Here is a 17,178-nt window from a genome sequence, read left to right as displayed (position 1 = left end):
TTTTACAGATGTGGGGACTGAGGCATAGAGTAGGGAAGTAACAGCAAACCAGTGACAGCGCCGAAAATAGAAGCCAGATATCTTGGGACCTATACCCATGCTCTCTCACCACCAGCTGGTGCTGTGTCTCTGTGCCACACCAAAGGAGAACCTTTCAGAAGGAATAAGCATGGAAGTGGCAGAGGAAGAAATCACAGAAACAGCTGGGGGAGCCGTGCTGGAGATGAAGGATGCAGTTGTGAGACTGCAACTACTAGGAAGGGTGGTCCAGTGGTTAAGATGCTCATCTGGGGCTCAGGAGAGTGGGGTTTGATTCCTGTTTCTGTCACACCCCTAGGAGATGGGGGCTTTCTAAGCACCTGAGGCAAATAGACTTAAGGAAGCAGATAGGTGGGGAGATGATCCGCATCCCCAAAGAGAGAAACAAGGGAGTATCTCTGTCAAACCCAGAACAGCTTTTCGTAGAGGAAGCTTCTCCTGCTCGGATGAGGTGCTGCCAAAAGGTTCTTTGCAGCTGGGGAAATCTGCAGCCTCCCAGTTGACACCAGAGAAGTAAGTTTTATCTCCCAGCTGGAAGCCCTGAAGGCAACTAATTGCTCTCCTTGTAACCCGTTCCCCTCTTTTCCCAGGCTGGGAGGTTTAGGTCTGACCCTGCTGTTCCCCCTAGTTCCCATGTGACCACACGGACACACTGAAGAAGACAATAGTGACAGCCACCAAAGGCAGAAGCCCCAAGCAGGGGGTTATGCCACATCTATGCCATAAGAGATTCTCTCTGCTGGAGTTGTTAGGAGCCAGGACTGACTGTGTCTAGCAGATGTTGCTTATGGAGACAGAGGCTGGTATATAGACTTCAGCTGAGCAGTGCCATTGCCAGATATAAATTGCTTCCTTATTTTGTAGCTCACAGGTGAACAGAACCAGATTGGCTAACTACATCAGGGCCTGGAATTCCCTTAAACCAGAACACATGCAGTCACGTTAATAGTCTGCTACATAACAGAGATAACAGAGACATTGGGATGCACAGCCATGGGGGAAGGGAAATTTCCCGTCTGAAAGAACTGCAATCCAAGCAAGGCACTTGGAGTCAGGGCTCCTGGGTTCTTCTCACACCTCTGCCACTGATGAATCACTTAAACCAGAATCTTCACCCTGAGGTGCCTAAAGTCAGACACAGTATTGATTATCTTATAGCACCCCCAAAGCATGCTCAACATTTCACAGGAGACATGGTAAGCACAGTCCCTGCCCCAAGGAGCATCCAATCTAAATTCCAGAGGAGGGGTGGGTGTGAAAGGAGCCAGGTTACAAGAGGTGTAACCCCTCTTTCAGAAGTGCTGAACACCCACAACTCCTGCTAAGGTCAATGGAAACTGCCAGGGCTCAGCACCTCTGGTGAAACCAGACCAATTATCTGGATGCCAAAATATGGATTTTGGTACTCCAGTTTGAAGGTTTGGGTCTTTAACCTCTCAATGCCTCAATTTCCCCATCTGTAAAAGGCAGTTGGCGACCCTTACACACCTGGTATGGAGCGTGGAGTGAGAATGCATTCATTAGGGTCAGCTCCTGTATCATTAAAATCTGTGGGAGTTTTGCTATTGTCTGCAAAGGGGGCAGGATTGGGGCCAGAATCCCTGTAGGTGCTTGGACCATCACATTCCTTGAGCGAAAGATCTAGGGTCAATTCTTGGCTCTGCCGCAGACTCTCTGGATAACCTTGGGCAAGTCACTTAGCATTTTTCTAGCTCAGTTTCTCATCTGTTAAATAATGATAACCACACTCCCTTTCTCCCAGCCTTTGTTCTGATTATTTCAATGGTGAGCTCTTCGAAGGAAGGCCAGCGGATTGTACCTCACTATATGTCTACAGAGGGCCCAGCACAAAGGGGCTTAGATCTCTGTTGAGGCCAATAGGTGCTACTGTAATACAAATCATGCGGTCAGATAAGTCACTGTTCAAATACACAGTATTATTGTTGCGTAAGCACAAAGTGTCCTTCCTCCTTTTCCCCACACTATTCTCTTTCTCCAGAGCTCAAGGGAGAGAGGGGGTTAAGGAAACCTACCGAGGATGACCCATCCCCAGTGCCGGCCTCACTCCAGGACTCTCGTATCGGATTCCACTTGACAGCTCCGCTGAGTTTTTCCCTTCTAGGCAGCCCTGGACTCGCCCCTGGCTGTGCGGCCTTCTCCTTTGAAGTGCACCCACAGGGGAGAGTCTGGGAAGAGAAGTAACTCCCTGGAATTTACACGCTGACATTTCATTTGTTTGTGAAGATTTGAGCATCATTTTTCACCCCTTTATCATCTTCTGAGATCAAGCTGGGAGACGCAGGAATCCAGGAGAGGATGTGCTCGCAGGACAGGCTGTGGGAAGGGGCAGGGAATCTCTCCCACCTTAAATGTGGATGGGATCAAGCTACAATAGGTGGGCCTTTGAGGTGCTATCACACAATAAATAAGAGTGATTCGTGCTGCATTCCTCTCCAGGCCAAGAGCAAAAAGAATTTGATAAGTTCATGGAGGACAGGTCCATCAATGGCTATTAGCCAAGATGGTCAGGGACACAGCCCCGTGTTGACTGCCAGATGCTGGGACTGGACAACAGGGGAGGGATCACTTAATAATTGCCCTGTTCTGTTCATTCCCTCTGGGGCACCTGGCATTGGCCACTGTCAGAAGACAGGATCCTGGGCTAGCTGGACCAGTGGTCTGACCCAGTAGGGCCATTCTTATACTGTGTAATCGCACAAGAGAGGCTTAGGTGGTCTCCAAACTGAAGTTCCGATAAGAATCCAAACCGTTGGGGGCTTATTCAAGGTTCGTCCATCGATAAGTACCAATGTCAACAACTTCAGAGGGTTCTGGCCCTGCCCCGCTGGCTTTAGTAGAAAGCATGTGGCTGAGAATTCATTAAATACTTTGAAAACATCAGGGTAATAATCTGTCGGGAAAGGACTGGCCTTTGCATAGTAAAGAAGCAAGCCTCTCACGACTGAAGAACTGGATGGACAAACCTGCACTTGTCTGGGTGTGAAATGAATGTGTTAGGCTCACTCTGGTCCCTGGTGAGAATATATCGGCATCACAAAGCCATCCCACACTTTGACACTGCCGGCGACAAGGAGAGGACCACAACTCGGATATGAGAGAGAAGCTGGCAGAGCCACACCGGGAACCCAGAGAAGGACTAGTATGGGTTGCTGCAGATCAGGGTTGAGGGGCATTGGCAGAGCTGAGTGGGAGTCTCAGGAAGGAGGGGCAGAAGGTCTTGACCCTGAAAGTGCATGGACAGAGTTGGGGGAGTGGAAGCCTGATCTGGTTCATTTGATCTTTGAAGCTTAAAGTCACAACTGGGCAGAGAGCAACTGGCGGCTTATCTCCAGGGCCTGGCCCAGGCGGGAGGCTCCTAGAGCTTTCTTCCCTTGACTGCTGAGGGCTGTAGCTCGTATGTCTTGAGGGAAATCTCTCTTTCTCTGACAGGCAGGTTACAAGAGGGCACTCAGCAAATCCATCACCGAGATAGCCCTGTTGGCTGCTGAGGAATTCAGGAGAGCTGGCTTAACCTCTCTGTCTCTGTTGTTCTCCAAGGGGCAGCCCTAGGTTCTGGGGGCCTATGTGCAGCGAGGCATGAGGAAACCTAGCCAGTTTCCTCCCCACCCGTTGCAGTGGCCTGCAGTGCTGTGCTGAGTCAGTTCTTGGCGACGGGGCCCTGTTGGATTCCATAGGCCTAAGGCCAACAGTCTCTCCGTCACGTGTGGGCAGCACCACCATTGCATGAACTCCTGACCACTGACATCAGAGGGAGTCGTGCTGATGCCTCTGCCAGGATGGCCAGGCCCCTGTATCCTGCCCGCCAGGGATGGACATCGATCTCAACTCCTCAGACAGACTGGCTCTACACTGCCCTTGCAGCTGTCCCTGGCTCCGGAAGATCAGCAGCATGACTTGTCCATGTGCCTGGTGAGCATCACGGCAATGCGTAGGAGCACATGGGCACTTCCCTTCATACAGTGCTTCGGACTTTCGCAGCTGATGATCTCAAAGCACTTTAACAAACCACCAGGGAAATACTCTTCATACCCCCTGGTATCATGAGCCTCGCTTTACACTGGAGCCCAGACAGGGTAAGTGACCTGCTTTAGTCAGTGGCATAGCTTCCCACGAGGGACAGAGGGTACTTATCTTAGTCCAGTGTAATCTGGTTTAGATAAAGTAGGATTGTGTGTTGCCAAGCCAGTCGGATCTCTGTGATCTCGCTCCTATTTTATGCCCTTTAACTTTCCATCTCACTCTTTCTGCTTTTACATTTTCTTAAATCTTGCCCAAGGGAAACAGTGAGCAACATGAAGACCATGGAGCCTGACTGCTTTCACTCATGCTGGTGCAAATCAGGAGTAACCCTGCTGAAATCAACAGAGCCACACCTGCATAGAACGGAGGTAAGTGAGATCAGAACCAGACCCTCTGAAATCCAAAGTGTCAGGACCTGGTTTCTGTTGGGGGAGGGAGGGAAAGCCCCATCATCATTTCCTGGGAGCATTGAGAGCTGCAGGTCTGGGTGTTCACAGACTGAAGGAGGTGTGAATCTGTGGATTATTGCGTTGCTTCTGAACGTCACCCCTGGAAGGATGGTCCAGTGGTTAGGATGCTAGCGGAGACCTGGGTTCAAGTCCTTGCTCTACCTCCAGCATCTTGTGAGTCACTTAACCGTTCTGTAACTCGGTTTCCCCATCTGTAAAACCGGGAATAAAAGCACTTCCCTACCACATAGGAGTGTTCTGAAGATAAATTTGTTAGAGGTTATGAGGTGCTCAGGTACTATGCTAGCAGGGGCCAGATAAATGCCTTCGATAAATATAGGGGAAATATGCACATTCGTGAAGGTTGAAGCAGCAGCATCCAATGGATGAGGCACTAGACTGGGAGTCAGGAGACACAGATATGCTGTGGGACCCTTTCCAGTTCACTTCCCCTCTCTGCAGTTTACCCTCCTCATCTGGACAATGGGATACTGAAACTGACCTTCACTTTGTAAAGTGCCTGGAGCTCTACACCCGGAAACTACTAGTCAGGGCAGAGTTGTAGTCGTATCCGTACAAGTACGGGCTGATGCCTCAAACTGGCCAGACAGAGCCAAATGCCGGGCCCCTTCTCAGCACTCTGTGAACGAGCCCGTGCTGTGTGCTGAGCTGAAGATGGGATAGTGTTTACAGAACAACCATTTATTCCCGGTTCTTGGCTCATCTGCTCCCCCCTGGAACCGAGAAGCAAAGCAGCCCAGGGCTGTAGTTTGGGTAAGTCTGCTTGAACATGGAGTATCTGCCACAGCCAGAGCCACTGAGGGCAAATGGTCTTGGTTAAAAGCCGGGAGGGCACCGTGGGGACACCCCGGGAAGAGGCTGGAGTCTCCTTGCTCATTGCTCTTTTAAGAGTTCCTGTTTCCTTGCTGGCTGAGAGCGCTCTTGGCTCCCTGCCGAACACCTGCACTGACACACTGACCCACTTACTGCTGCGAACCTTGTCCGCTGACTGCAGGGATAGAGTAACAAGCAGCTCTTACCCGGCCCTCCTTTAACCTCTGGGCCCGGGTTCAAATCTGAACCTCAGCCTCCCGGTGCCATTCCCCTTTGAAATGCCAGATGGCAGCGCCACAGCCACCTGCCGTGCCCCTCACCCCCACTGAGAACCCCTCCTCCAGCCACGCTGGAGATCCAGCCAGCTCCCAAACCTGGGTCGGAAAGGTCAGCGTAGGGGCTCAGAGCGAGGGGAGCTGCAAAGAGGAGTCAGCAGAGAAAAAAAGATTCCAAAACATGGGATTGGGAATGTGTCTGGGGGCTCCCAGAGTAACAATGGGATAGCGTCTCCTCTGCGCGGAGAAAGACTCTTCACAGAGCCAGAGAGGAGCGGGAGAAAAGAGAGAAGGGCAATTGGGAAGAGACAGGGTTACAGGTGGGGGAGAAGAGAAGGGGAAGGAAATAGGGGGAGTAAATGAGAAGAACAAAAGAGAAAAGAGAGTGTGAGTTTGCCATGCAAAGAGCCTGACCCTCCACGTCCTTATGTCAGCAAACACTTGTGCAATGGTGCAGTTTCACACCCACACACTGGTGCAAGCAAGTGGAGACTCCTGGCCTAGCAGCGCTTTGCACCTGCCTTGCACAGGGGCAAGACAGGAGAGGACCAAGCCCAAACTGTGCAGCTGGGCAAAGCGTATTCCTAAGCGCGGGAAGATGGTTATTGGGACTACAGGGAAGAGGCAGGAGCTGTGTACTACAGGGATGGCAAATTATAGACGCCTAGATAGGCAGACTACATGTTGGAAAGAGGGAGCAGGAAGAATCCAAAGCAAGAGGCAAACAAACGATTCCTGCCTGCCCTAAAACAGTCTCCTTTCCTACCTGAATCCACAGAGATTTTAAGGCTAATGGATTCTTTAGGCTCAGCTAATCTGATCTTCTGCACAGCACAGGCCAGAGAATTTCCCCAGAGATTCCAGCATCAAGCCATGTAACATGACTCCACCAAAACTCGAGAGGGGGCTGAAAGCATCCGAACCTGGATTAGGGAGAGCTTTCCCATCCCACTGGAAGCCAGGAAAATGCTAACCGCATATGCAAGTGTCACCCATTTAAAATCCCCGCAGATCTGGCTATGGTGGGAAAGGGTGGAAGGTGGAAACAGCCCAGTTACAGCTGCTGCATCCAATGGGATTTGCAGAATGTTCACAGATAAGTCATGCTCATTACTTCACTTCGTCTTGGCTATGCTGAAAATGATACTAATACCGGTCCAAGAACGGGATTTTACAGTAAACTAAGGCCTTGTCTGTCACGCCAGCTCCCTGCCTGATTCAGACACAGCTCTGCCCACTGGTCCTTTACAAGGTGGTAATACTTTGCTCCAACAGCCCTCTCATCCCGAGGCCCGGAGCCTCACCATAACCCTGTATTTCCCAGCCACTTCATAAATAGGGAAACTGACGCACAGAGAGATGAAGTAACTCATCCGGGGTGACACAGAGTCAATGGCAGAGCAAGGCAAGAGAACCTATCCTTCCCTGCTCTAATAGCTAGACCATTCTCTGACCCTGCCCAGCTGTGTTTGTGGAAGATGAAACAGACGTATTTCTTCTCCGTCTCTTCCTAGACTTTCCTAGCCCACCCTCTTTCATCCCCCTCCATTGTGTGGCTGTTGGAGAATAGCCTACACAAGCTGTCATTGCCACAGTTTGGCAGGCTCTACAGAGATGCCACCATCTCCACATGGGGCCCGAGCCGTTGCCTCTCACCAGCCAAGCACAGCGACTGTGGTCCCATCTCCCCTGGGCTCCATAATCCCACGTGATACTCATCTTTCTCCTTATCCCCACTAGAAAAACTCAGGATTATGCAACCACTGTGCTGCTGTCCCATTGGATTTCTCCTACCAGGCTTGGCCGCCTCCCCAGTGATTCCTAATCCGTGTCTTTCCAGATGCTTTGCAAGTTGGCTGCAGGGAACCTTGCGGCAGTTGTGTCAAGCACTTTGAGGATGGAACTTTCTCCCTCCAGAGACACACAACTGGGTCAGCCTGACTCAAAGGTACTTGAGCTTTTCATTATCAGCTGCATGTTTTCTAAGCTCCCCACCCTTGAGTCCATGGATAATGGAACTCTATACCCTCTCCCGCCTCTGGTGCACAGCAGTAAAGAGAACAGCTGTTTGGCAAAGCCGTCCATTTAACGACCGGGCAGTAGACATTTTAAGAACCTCCATGGTCATCGTTGGCTGATGTCACTCCGGACAAAGCTGCAGAGCATCAGTCTCCAGATGGTTGTCAATGCAGCCAAGTTACTGGACGCCGCTTGCCGAACCAATCTCCATTCCCTAGGTGCAATCACAAAGGGCAGCTGTGCAGCTTAATGCCGTATGCTCCAATGGCCCCTTGTTCAAGCACCAGCTAACGTGGGAAGAACGAGATCTCTTGCTCCCACTTGCTTGGCAGACCTGAATTGGCCAGATGCACAAAATGAGTTCACCAAGGACATATCCGCAATCCAGAGCAACTGACATCATAGAAAACAAGGCTGTGCGGGAGCTCCTGATGCCAGATTGAGAAAGGACAACTCCATCTATCAGCGACTTGCTGACTACAACTGGAAACTGCCTATCAATTGGCCTTTAGACTAAATAAAAGTTAAGGGTTTATGTAACAGCCTTTTGGCAGGGAGATAAACTCTTGGGTACCAGGAGACTACAGATGGACAAGTTCAGGGAAGGCAGATGTCTCCATTGATCACGTGCCCTTGCGCTGAGCTTGCATTGGGGTTTCAGGAATGGACGGTTTTGTCATGCGTCAAAAATGCAGCCAGTGTGGCAGCACACGCATGTTTAAGGCCAAACTCATCCCTGGTGTAACTCCAGTGACTTCAGCAGGCTTATGCCGTGGTGAATCTGGCCCATTAGGGACAGGGTCAACATGCTGCCAGTCCTTGCAACAATCGTAAACCAGACAGGGCCTGATGCAAAGCCCAATTGAAGCGGTTGATGTCAGCAGGCTTTGGATCAGGCCGTCTGTATTCGTTCCCATTTAAAGAGATTCATGTCCATCTAAAGGACTTGATCTGAGGAGATGAATTTCCACTGCTGAAATTGTCCGTGGTTGTGTTGCCACCATTCCAGGGTAGATCGGAGGTCACTAGTTGGTGTCACAGGTCAGTGGTGCTCATATCCTCTTGATCATTAAGTCTTGTGGTCATCAATATCCTTTCCTTCCATGAGTGCCTCACTAGGACACAAGTTACGGAAATGCCCCCACAGCTTCCAAAGGGGTTACTGATCTGCTCCGGGATCTGATCCCCCAGAATAAAGAGAACAGGGTGGGAGGGAGGTAGAGAAAAGAGAACTGAAGAATCACTGTCACTATTCTATGTGCTTTTTCCCTATCATCCAACCCACCCTAGCTGATTGCCATGATATTGTGTATTCGTAGACACTTCCTCTCTTTCTGACTAGCCTTTTTCTTCTGCGTGACACCTTCCATCGGTGATTTCCAAATTCAGCAAGTAACATCTCACCCCATTAATGGCTGTAGCCACACGGTATCATAGTCACTGACCTAAATCCTGGTCCCACTGAAGACAGTGGCAAAGTTCCCATTGCTTTCAACAACAGGATGAGGATTTGGTCCACTGAGCCAGATTCTGTCCTGGTTTACACACTGTGTAAGGACTGCAGAGGGGTAGCTAAGAGTACAGTCTAGCCTATGTTGGTCTGGAGTCACTGAAGGCCTAGGTAGGTAATTGGAGGTGATTAGTTAAATCTGTCAATAGCACTCATCACTGTAGCAGAAAGGAGAAAGCTTCAAGCAATGTGATGTGAATCAGCAAATAGCAGCCATGGAAAGGGGAATGCAAAGCCCAGAGTGCTTTAATGAGTTGGGGTGAAGTATTCTGAGTATTTTAAGGGGCAAATACGAAGCTTGATGTGTGCAAGCAAGTGGGATTCCTCCAGGGACCGAGGGCAGTCAGGAGCCCAAAGGCTGTCTGAGTGTGGCAGAGTTTCTCCAAGGAAGTTTCAAGCATGTCGTCTGTTTGCATCCAGTCCAAGTGGGCAGTGACTGAAAGTCACTCGTTCCCAGCTGTTGGCTGTTTCGGGGCGCGTGCAAAGTGAGCTGCCGCTCTGAGTCTTGTTCCCATTGCACAGTTCACCATGCGGCAAAATAATCATCCCAAACAGCGCTGACATTGGCACCGTTGCAGGCAGCATCAGCTGAGTCCAAGGACTGAAGGAGGCAAAGAGAAAGAGCTTGAAACGCATCAAGTGGAATGCTTCCATCTCTCAGCGGAGCCTCAGAGGGCCTCCCTCCAGACCACAGCTGCCAGTACCGTACTTGTTGTGTGGACAGAGAGAGGACTCCAGCCTGCAGGGATCTGACACCTTTCACCAGCACTACATTCACTCAGGACCAGCGGAGGAGAGAGAGTTCCAGGCTCTCGTGGGGCTCTTCAAGCGAATGAGTCAGAGGAAGTGTGAAGCTGGGAGAGGCTCTCTCTTTGGCAGGTGCAATGCGCAGCTCCAGGGCTCAGCTTTCCATTTACTCCCAGCTGAGGAGGAAGGCTCGGAAACCAGGGCCGGATGCTTGCTCCGCTCCTGAGGCTGTCCTCAGATGGACTCAAGCAGGTTGCAAAGAGAAGCAAGTTTCTGTGCCCTGTTGGGAGCCCCAGTGTTCCCCCAACTCTGCTGTTTTGTATCAGAGAATCAGAAGCTGTGATAGATACTCATGCTGGGCGAGGGCTGGGGGGTTTCCTTCCCGGCAGATATAAAATACCTACAAACTGGAACCTCCAGGTTGCTGGTGAAAATGCACCATGGGGAGATTATTGGGCATGAGCGGTTTCCTGGCCCCACCCAGCCTGTGACAGAGATTTTTCTGGGCTGCTGCTGGGAAGGCACGCCATGCATCCAGCAGAAGCCCTGGCCTTGCCCTGTAGCTCTGATTCGACCCTCTGCCCTCACCACCATCTTTGCTCTCCCAGCCCGGGTTCGGGCCCTTGAAGAACTCTGTAACTGGCTGGGTGGGAGGGGGGTTGTTCCCCAGCAGAGTCCCCCGGCCTCGGGACCCGCGCACCAAGCTCATGACCCAGACCCACACGCGCCGCTCCGGGGGAAGAGCCTGAGCTCGCCGCCTGGCTCTTCATCCCTGGAGCGCCTCCTGCTGGCCAGGGGGCGCCCCCCCGCAGATTCCCTGCTCAAGCCACGCTGGGGGTGCCTATCGCTCGGCGCTTTCTGGGAGGCTGGAGCTGGGGGACACGGGGCCGCATCGGCACGAGCGACCCGAAAAGAAGTACAAGTAAGTTAAGCGGCCTTGCAAAATCACCCCCGCGCCGGGTTGACACGGGAAGGGGGCTTGCTTTGCGCAATCGGCAAACCGGAGCGGACCGAGCTGTGGCAGGAGCGGGCAAGGGGCGGCAGGGCAGGCAGCCAGGGCCAGGGAAGGAAAGCCTGGCCCGCTGCTCCCCCTGCCCTCCCGGCCCGCGGGGCCCAGACCCACCTGCTTGGTGAAGAGGATGGCGGTGTCCCAGTACTCGGGGTGCTTGTCGCTCACTTTGTTCCACTTCTTCTGCCAGGCGCAGAAGTTCCGCAGGGTGAGCGCCGCGTTCCCGGTGACCTTGGGCCCCTTGTCGTCTTGGCCGATCACCAGGAACTTGACCACGGCCAGGCTGATGGGGTTGAGGATGCTGGGGTGCTTGTACAGCCTGGCCGCCGTGGCCAGGAGGGTGAGCAGATAATGCTGCAAGTCCGCCCCGTGGAACTTCACCATGGACTCGTCGGCCACCACCAGCGTCTCCACGTAGCGGGGGATGGAGACGAAGCGCTTGGAGCGGCCGCTCTTCCTGGGCAGCCTGGTCTCGTTCAGCTGCTTCTTCCGCGGCGGCTGGGAGCCTTTGTACTTCTCCAGCGCTTGCAGGATGGCCGGGTTCAAGCTGGAGCCCACGCCGCACCTGGAGGTGGGGTCTCCGGCTTGGATGGGCGCGCCCCTGCGCTGCAAGAGGTGCTCGCCCTGGCTGTTCCTCCGCGCCCCGTTCCCGCTGTCGGGCCGGAGCGGGCTGATGAGATATTCAGCCCCGCGGTACCCGAAAGCCCCCCGGAGCCCCCCGCAGAGGCTGAGGGCGGCGAAGGATTCCCGGTCGGAGTTGACATCCCCGGAGTAGAAGCAGTGCCTGAGGTCGGGGCGCTCCCTGGCCGCGCTGGGGGATGCGCCCAGGTAGTGGATGGCGAAGGCGGGCGCAATGAACTGCGCGTCCGGAGTCAGGTTCAAGTAGAAATCCTCCTGGAAAGCGGAGATCTGGAAAATCACCCCCTGGGGGCTGGGCTCCTCCGGGCCCCTTTTGAAATAGTGCCGGCCGTTGATGTCCGGGTCTAAGCGGAGCGGGGTCACGATCTCGCTCTCCAGGGGGGAGCCGAGCGAGGGCAGGACAGCTAGGCACAGCCCAAAGATGCCCAGCAGCCGCAGCATGATCCCGGGCGCTGCCGAAAGGGGTGGTCAGTTTCAGAGCGGCAGCCTGACCCAGGCGTGCGAGGGGGGGAAAGAAACAATCACAACCTGCCCCCAAGGCCGCTCGCACCGGTAATCCAGCTGTCGGGAACCCCCAGGAGCGCGCTCTTGTCAGCACCAGCCTCGCCAACTCCAGCGCCCTTGGAGGGGCTACCCAGCCCGCGCCCCCCGTACCTGTCTTTTCAAGTGCATCTGCTTTTCTGGGGGTTTATATACATTTCTGTCATGGGCAAAAGAGCGAGGATTTGTAACCAGAGTTCTTGGGGGGGAGGTGCTGAGGGCGCTTATTGGACCTGCCCTCAGCCACTTGTAGCTCTCCAAATACTATTATCACTGCACAGGGCTGCAAGTTTTTAAAGAGCCAGAGCAGCTCGTTACAAAACTGCAAGGAGTTGCTGGTGCGCTGGTGTTATTCTTGGTCTTTGCTCCCCTTCTCCTCCCCTGCAGCTGGTTTGCACTTTGTTCCACTTTGGGGTTGTTTTGGCAGCTTTGATGTTTTTGGTTGTTTTTTTTTTTATTTGTTTTGGGGGGTTTGTTTTTGATTAAAGTCCTGGCTTCCCTGTGTCTGTTGTCCTTCTTTATTATTGTGTTTGTTTGTGGCTGCTTTGAGACGAGATCTTAGTGTTCTGACCCTCCCAAAGTGTTGACAGCTCAAGAAGAAGTGCCAAGGGCATGTTATGTAAGAGGACTCGCTAGGAAATGCACTAGATAGTCCAAAACAGGCTGCATAAGGCTGCATTGTGTCTCCCTTCTCCTAATTAGTGCTGGCTTTATCCTGCTGAGAAGCTATTAATCTTCACTGCTGACCACCGGTTGCAAAAAAGGTTCTTTAAAACAAGAAACCTTTCTGCCATTGCCCTGGCAGTTTGGAGATTTGTTTTAAAATTAGTGTTACACGGAGTTCTGCCCCTCAGGGCCAGAGCCTGATCTTGCCTCCCCTGCATTTGCTGAATAATGCCTTCAGCTGCCAGTGGTCCTACTGAAATCGGTGGGCTCGCTTTCCTCACAAGGACACAGCATATAACAGTGTCACCCCAAGAATGTCCCAAGGAAGGAATATTGGCTCGTAGAATCACAGTTGCAACTGGCTGGAATTTTTGCCACAAAATGTTTTTTTCACCCCAAAATACCAATTTGTCAAATCCGAGACTGCGGGTGGAGAAAGCGAAAGAATGTGAGAACATAAGAGCAGCCATACTGCATCAGACCAAAGGTCCATCTAGCCCAGTATCCTGTCTTCCAATTGTGGCCGGGTGCTTCAGAGGGAATTAACAGAACATGGAATCCTTTTGTTTGCTTTAAACCTGCTGCCTATTAGTTTCGTTTGGTGACCCCATAACCCAAGAACTAGGGGTCACCAAATGAAATGAATAGGCAGCAGGTTTAAAACAAACAAAAGGAAGTATTTCTTCATACATTGCACAGTCAACCTGTGGAACTCCTTGCCAGAAGATGTTGTGAAGGCCAAGTCTAGAATGGGGTTCAAAAAAGAACTAGATAAGTTCATGGAGGATAGGTCCATCAATAGCTATTAGCCAGGATGGGCAGGGATGGTGTCTGTAGCCTCTGTTTGCCAGAAGCTGGGAACAGGCGACAGGGATGGATCACTTGGCGATTACCTGTTCTGTTCATTGCCTCTGGGGCATCTGGCATTGGCCACTGTCGGAAGACAGGACAATTGGCTAGATGGACCTTTGGTCTGACCCAGTATAGCCATTCTTATGTTCTTACATTCTTAAGTGATCCATCCCCTGTCGCCCAGTTTGGTTTGGAAAAAGTTCCTGACTTGAAAAAACATTGAAAAAAAATTAAGTTTTGAAATTGTCACAAGGTCCTATTTCAACTTTTTCAAATGGAAAAACTTTGGGTTTTACGGTTCAAACCGACTTTTGTCTTTTTTGAAATTTCACTTCATTTCTACTAAAAACAAACTGAAGAAAGAACAAAGGGGCAAAATCAAAATGAGACCTTTCAAAATGATCAAAGGGAAACATTTCAATTGGCCCAAACAACAAATAATAATAATAATTTGTTGATTCGTGAAATTTTTCAAGATTTTGATTTTTGGCCTAATTCTGGACAAAGACATTTTTTTTTTAAATTTGGAAAATTCTCACAGGAGGGGAAAACAATTACCTGCCTGCCCCCCATCACAATTCCCTTTTGCTCCCCACCAGCCTCCTGGGAGCTAGTAATTTGCTACTGGCCTATACCAACAATCAGTTAATACACAAACTCTTAGCTGCACCAATCAATTAATGGAGGGGGTGGGGCTAAGTCTCCACCTATATCCCTCCCCACACACCTGCCTTGATGGGAAAAGGCTGGAATTTTCAGAAGAGCTCTGCTCTCATTTAGGCACCAAAATAAGTAGCTGGATTTTCAAAGCAACCTGGCACATTGGATGCATAGTGCTTGAAAATCTTACCCCACCTGAACACTTAGCCCTGTATACGCTCAGGCTCAAGGTCTGGGTTGCCCTGGGGCATAAGGGGGGGCTCTTATTCCCTCCTACTCTGCTGCATTGATGTGCTATCCAAGTCACAATTTAGCCCAGTGAACCAAGGTGGCAGAATTTGGACCATGGTAAAGACACCTGGGATCTTCAGAGCAGGGTTTAATGTTAGAGAAGATGTGCGGCTAAATCCCCTGCACTGTTTTGCAAATCTCAACCTATGTGCCTTTGACAATAACTGCCCCAAACAAAACCTTTAGCACACATACTTTCTGGGCACGTCCCAATGCAAGGGACAATCCTTGGGCTATTTGTCTGGCATTGTAATTCTAGTACCTCATTCCCCACTTCTCTCCTATTGTTAATTGCATGTTTATGGCATCTTGATTTGCATTAAACTGCCGTCTCTTTGGAGCAAGACCTGTTTCTTACTCTGTGCTGTACAGCATCCATCACAATGGGGCCCTGATCCTGATTGGAGTCTTTGGGAGTGATCATAACAATTAAGCTATTACAGCAATGAGCACATTGGCTTTGATTCAGCGAGGTGCTTACACACACGAGCAGTCTCCTTGACTTTAATGATGCTTAAAGTCATGTACTTGCTCTTGTGCCTGGCTGAATTGGCGTAGCATCCATAGATGTATGGAATGGTGTCGGGGGGAGTGTAAATGTAGATATACCCACGACTGGGTGTGCAAGTGCATACGGTGAGTGTATGTAGATGTGTCTGAGAGACTGTGAGATCTCTGGGCGTTCGAGCGTCTGTGTGGCCGTGATGTAACTGCACATGTTGTTCCTGGAGGGTGTCTGTGACAAATGCCCACGGGTATGAACACCTGACTATGTCTAGGTGTCTGAGCACATAGGTATGTGTGAAAATGTATATGCAGAACGTGGATCACATCCTCAGCTGGTGCAGACCAACCTCACTCCACTAACGTTAATCCTAGCTGAGGCTCAGGCCCTCTTGTGTGTAACCTAGTCAGTTTGGGACTGATCCTGAAACCCTCGCTCATGTGGGAAGGGCTGCCAGAGAGGCTGTGTTTGTTTGTATGTATCTGGTTCTCTGTGCATTAGTGTCCATAGGCCCAGAGCCTCAAATATATTTAAGCTCCTAACTTCCACTGATCCTTTGAGAATCTGGGCCTATAGTGTCTTTATCAGCTGCCAAAGCACTGGCCATCGTCCTCTGTGGAACAATCCTGTACTGATTGGGAGGGATGCACAAGGGGACCAAAAAGGATTTTTCCATCTTTGGCTTCTCTCATTCTGTGCTAAATGGTTTTATGCTTGAATTAGACACATGCATTTAAATAATGCCCTACAGTTAGCTGCTCATACATAAGTCACGTATTCAAAGCAAAGGCTTGCTTTTACTCCACCGCGTTGATTTAATGGTAAATTAAGCCGGTCTTGTAGACATGGTGGTTTTGATATGATTTAAAGGCTTTGGCATGGAAGTGATGGTAGCAGAAGAATTTTATGCATTTCCAAAATACAAACCAACAGTGCTGCCTAAGGGAGACTGAGCTTCTCGGCCTACAGTCCCGTCTGTCCTAGCACGAGGATCTCACCACTGACTGGATTCACCATCAGGTCACCCCGTAAACTACCTTCAAGCTGAACTTGTGACCCAAAAATCAGACTTGATGAACCCATAATTTTAGCTAATTAACTCAGTGACTTTAATGAATCAAACTCTGTTTGTACACCAGCCAAAACACAGCAGTGACTTGAGTTCAGCTGGGAATTCATACTTCATTTTTCATGTCAGACCTTCCAAACTGCTCGGAAGAGCCTTAATTTAACCCCGCTAAACAGAGTCCCTCCTTCATGCTGATAGCCTGGTAAACCTGGGTTTTTATCCAAGGTTTCTCTTTTGCATGCTGCAGTCAGAAAGCAATGAGCGGAGGCGGGAACCCCTCAGAGAATCTCACACTGTGCACCTGATAACACATCAGGCTCTGTGTGCCCTGATGTGGACGTGTTTTGAGATGGACTCAGAAGTACAGTTAATGAAAGTGCAAGAGGAAAAGACCAGGCTTAAGTATGAGCAACTCAAGACATCACAAAGGACCTGGCTTCTGAGGACCCAATGCTGGAGAGATGAGCCTGAACCAAACCCCTGGATCCAAACATGCTCAAAGTCCAGGGTAGCTCAGAATCTGAATTCAGATCTGAATGGGGCACTAGACCCCTATCTCTACAAAGGACTGAAACAAACCTTTGGGACCGGAACATCCCTGTGGGGAGGGGTTGAACTCCAGAGCTGAACTTTGCAGCTTAGTACGGTACAGCACCCGGCACCACGGAGCCCTGACCTGACTCCTGTGGGCATGACTGCAATATAAATAGTAATTAGCTCCATTGGGCTGACTTGGCTACTCCCATTCAGGTCAGATTTCCCAATCTGACACCAGCACTGCATGGCGGTGTGGGACAACTGTCCACATCATTGGTGGGTCCCTGGGTATTTGAAGGGATGTCCCTTATCTGGAGGCTAACATCACACATGCCATATGGATGCAGAATGCACCATGGGTGAATTTTACACCGGTGCAGAGGGCCAGTACAAGGTACCAGTTAAGTCTTACTTAAGGGGGATTCTGAGGCCTTTGTTCCGTAATTCAGTGAAGAATGACACAGTGTGATTCAGCCATATGGGCAGGGAACAGAAG

At 50.8% G+C, this 17,178-nt stretch overlaps 1 protein-coding gene across 1 annotated transcript in view; it reads right to left on the bottom strand.

Moving 5' to 3' along the window:
* ADAMTS15 (ADAM metallopeptidase with thrombospondin type 1 motif 15) overlaps positions 1–12,736 on the bottom strand; it is a 31,575-nt gene extending 18,839 nt beyond the window's left edge. The window contains exon 1 of the mRNA XM_037882444.2: positions 11,038–12,736. Within this exon, the coding sequence (XP_037738372.1) occupies positions 11,038–12,003 (966 nt within the window). The 5' untranslated portion in view covers positions 12,004–12,736. The remainder of the gene's footprint in view (positions 1–11,037) is intronic.
* Between the last annotated feature and the right edge of the window lie 4,442 nt (positions 12,737–17,178).

The sequence above is a fragment of the Chelonia mydas genome, chromosome 22 (genome assembly GCF_015237465.2).
Source record: "Chelonia mydas isolate rCheMyd1 chromosome 22, rCheMyd1.pri.v2, whole genome shotgun sequence".
Classification (NCBI taxonomy): domain Eukaryota; kingdom Metazoa; phylum Chordata; order Testudines; family Cheloniidae; genus Chelonia; species Chelonia mydas.
This window is presented reverse-complemented; position numbering and strand designations above follow the sequence as displayed.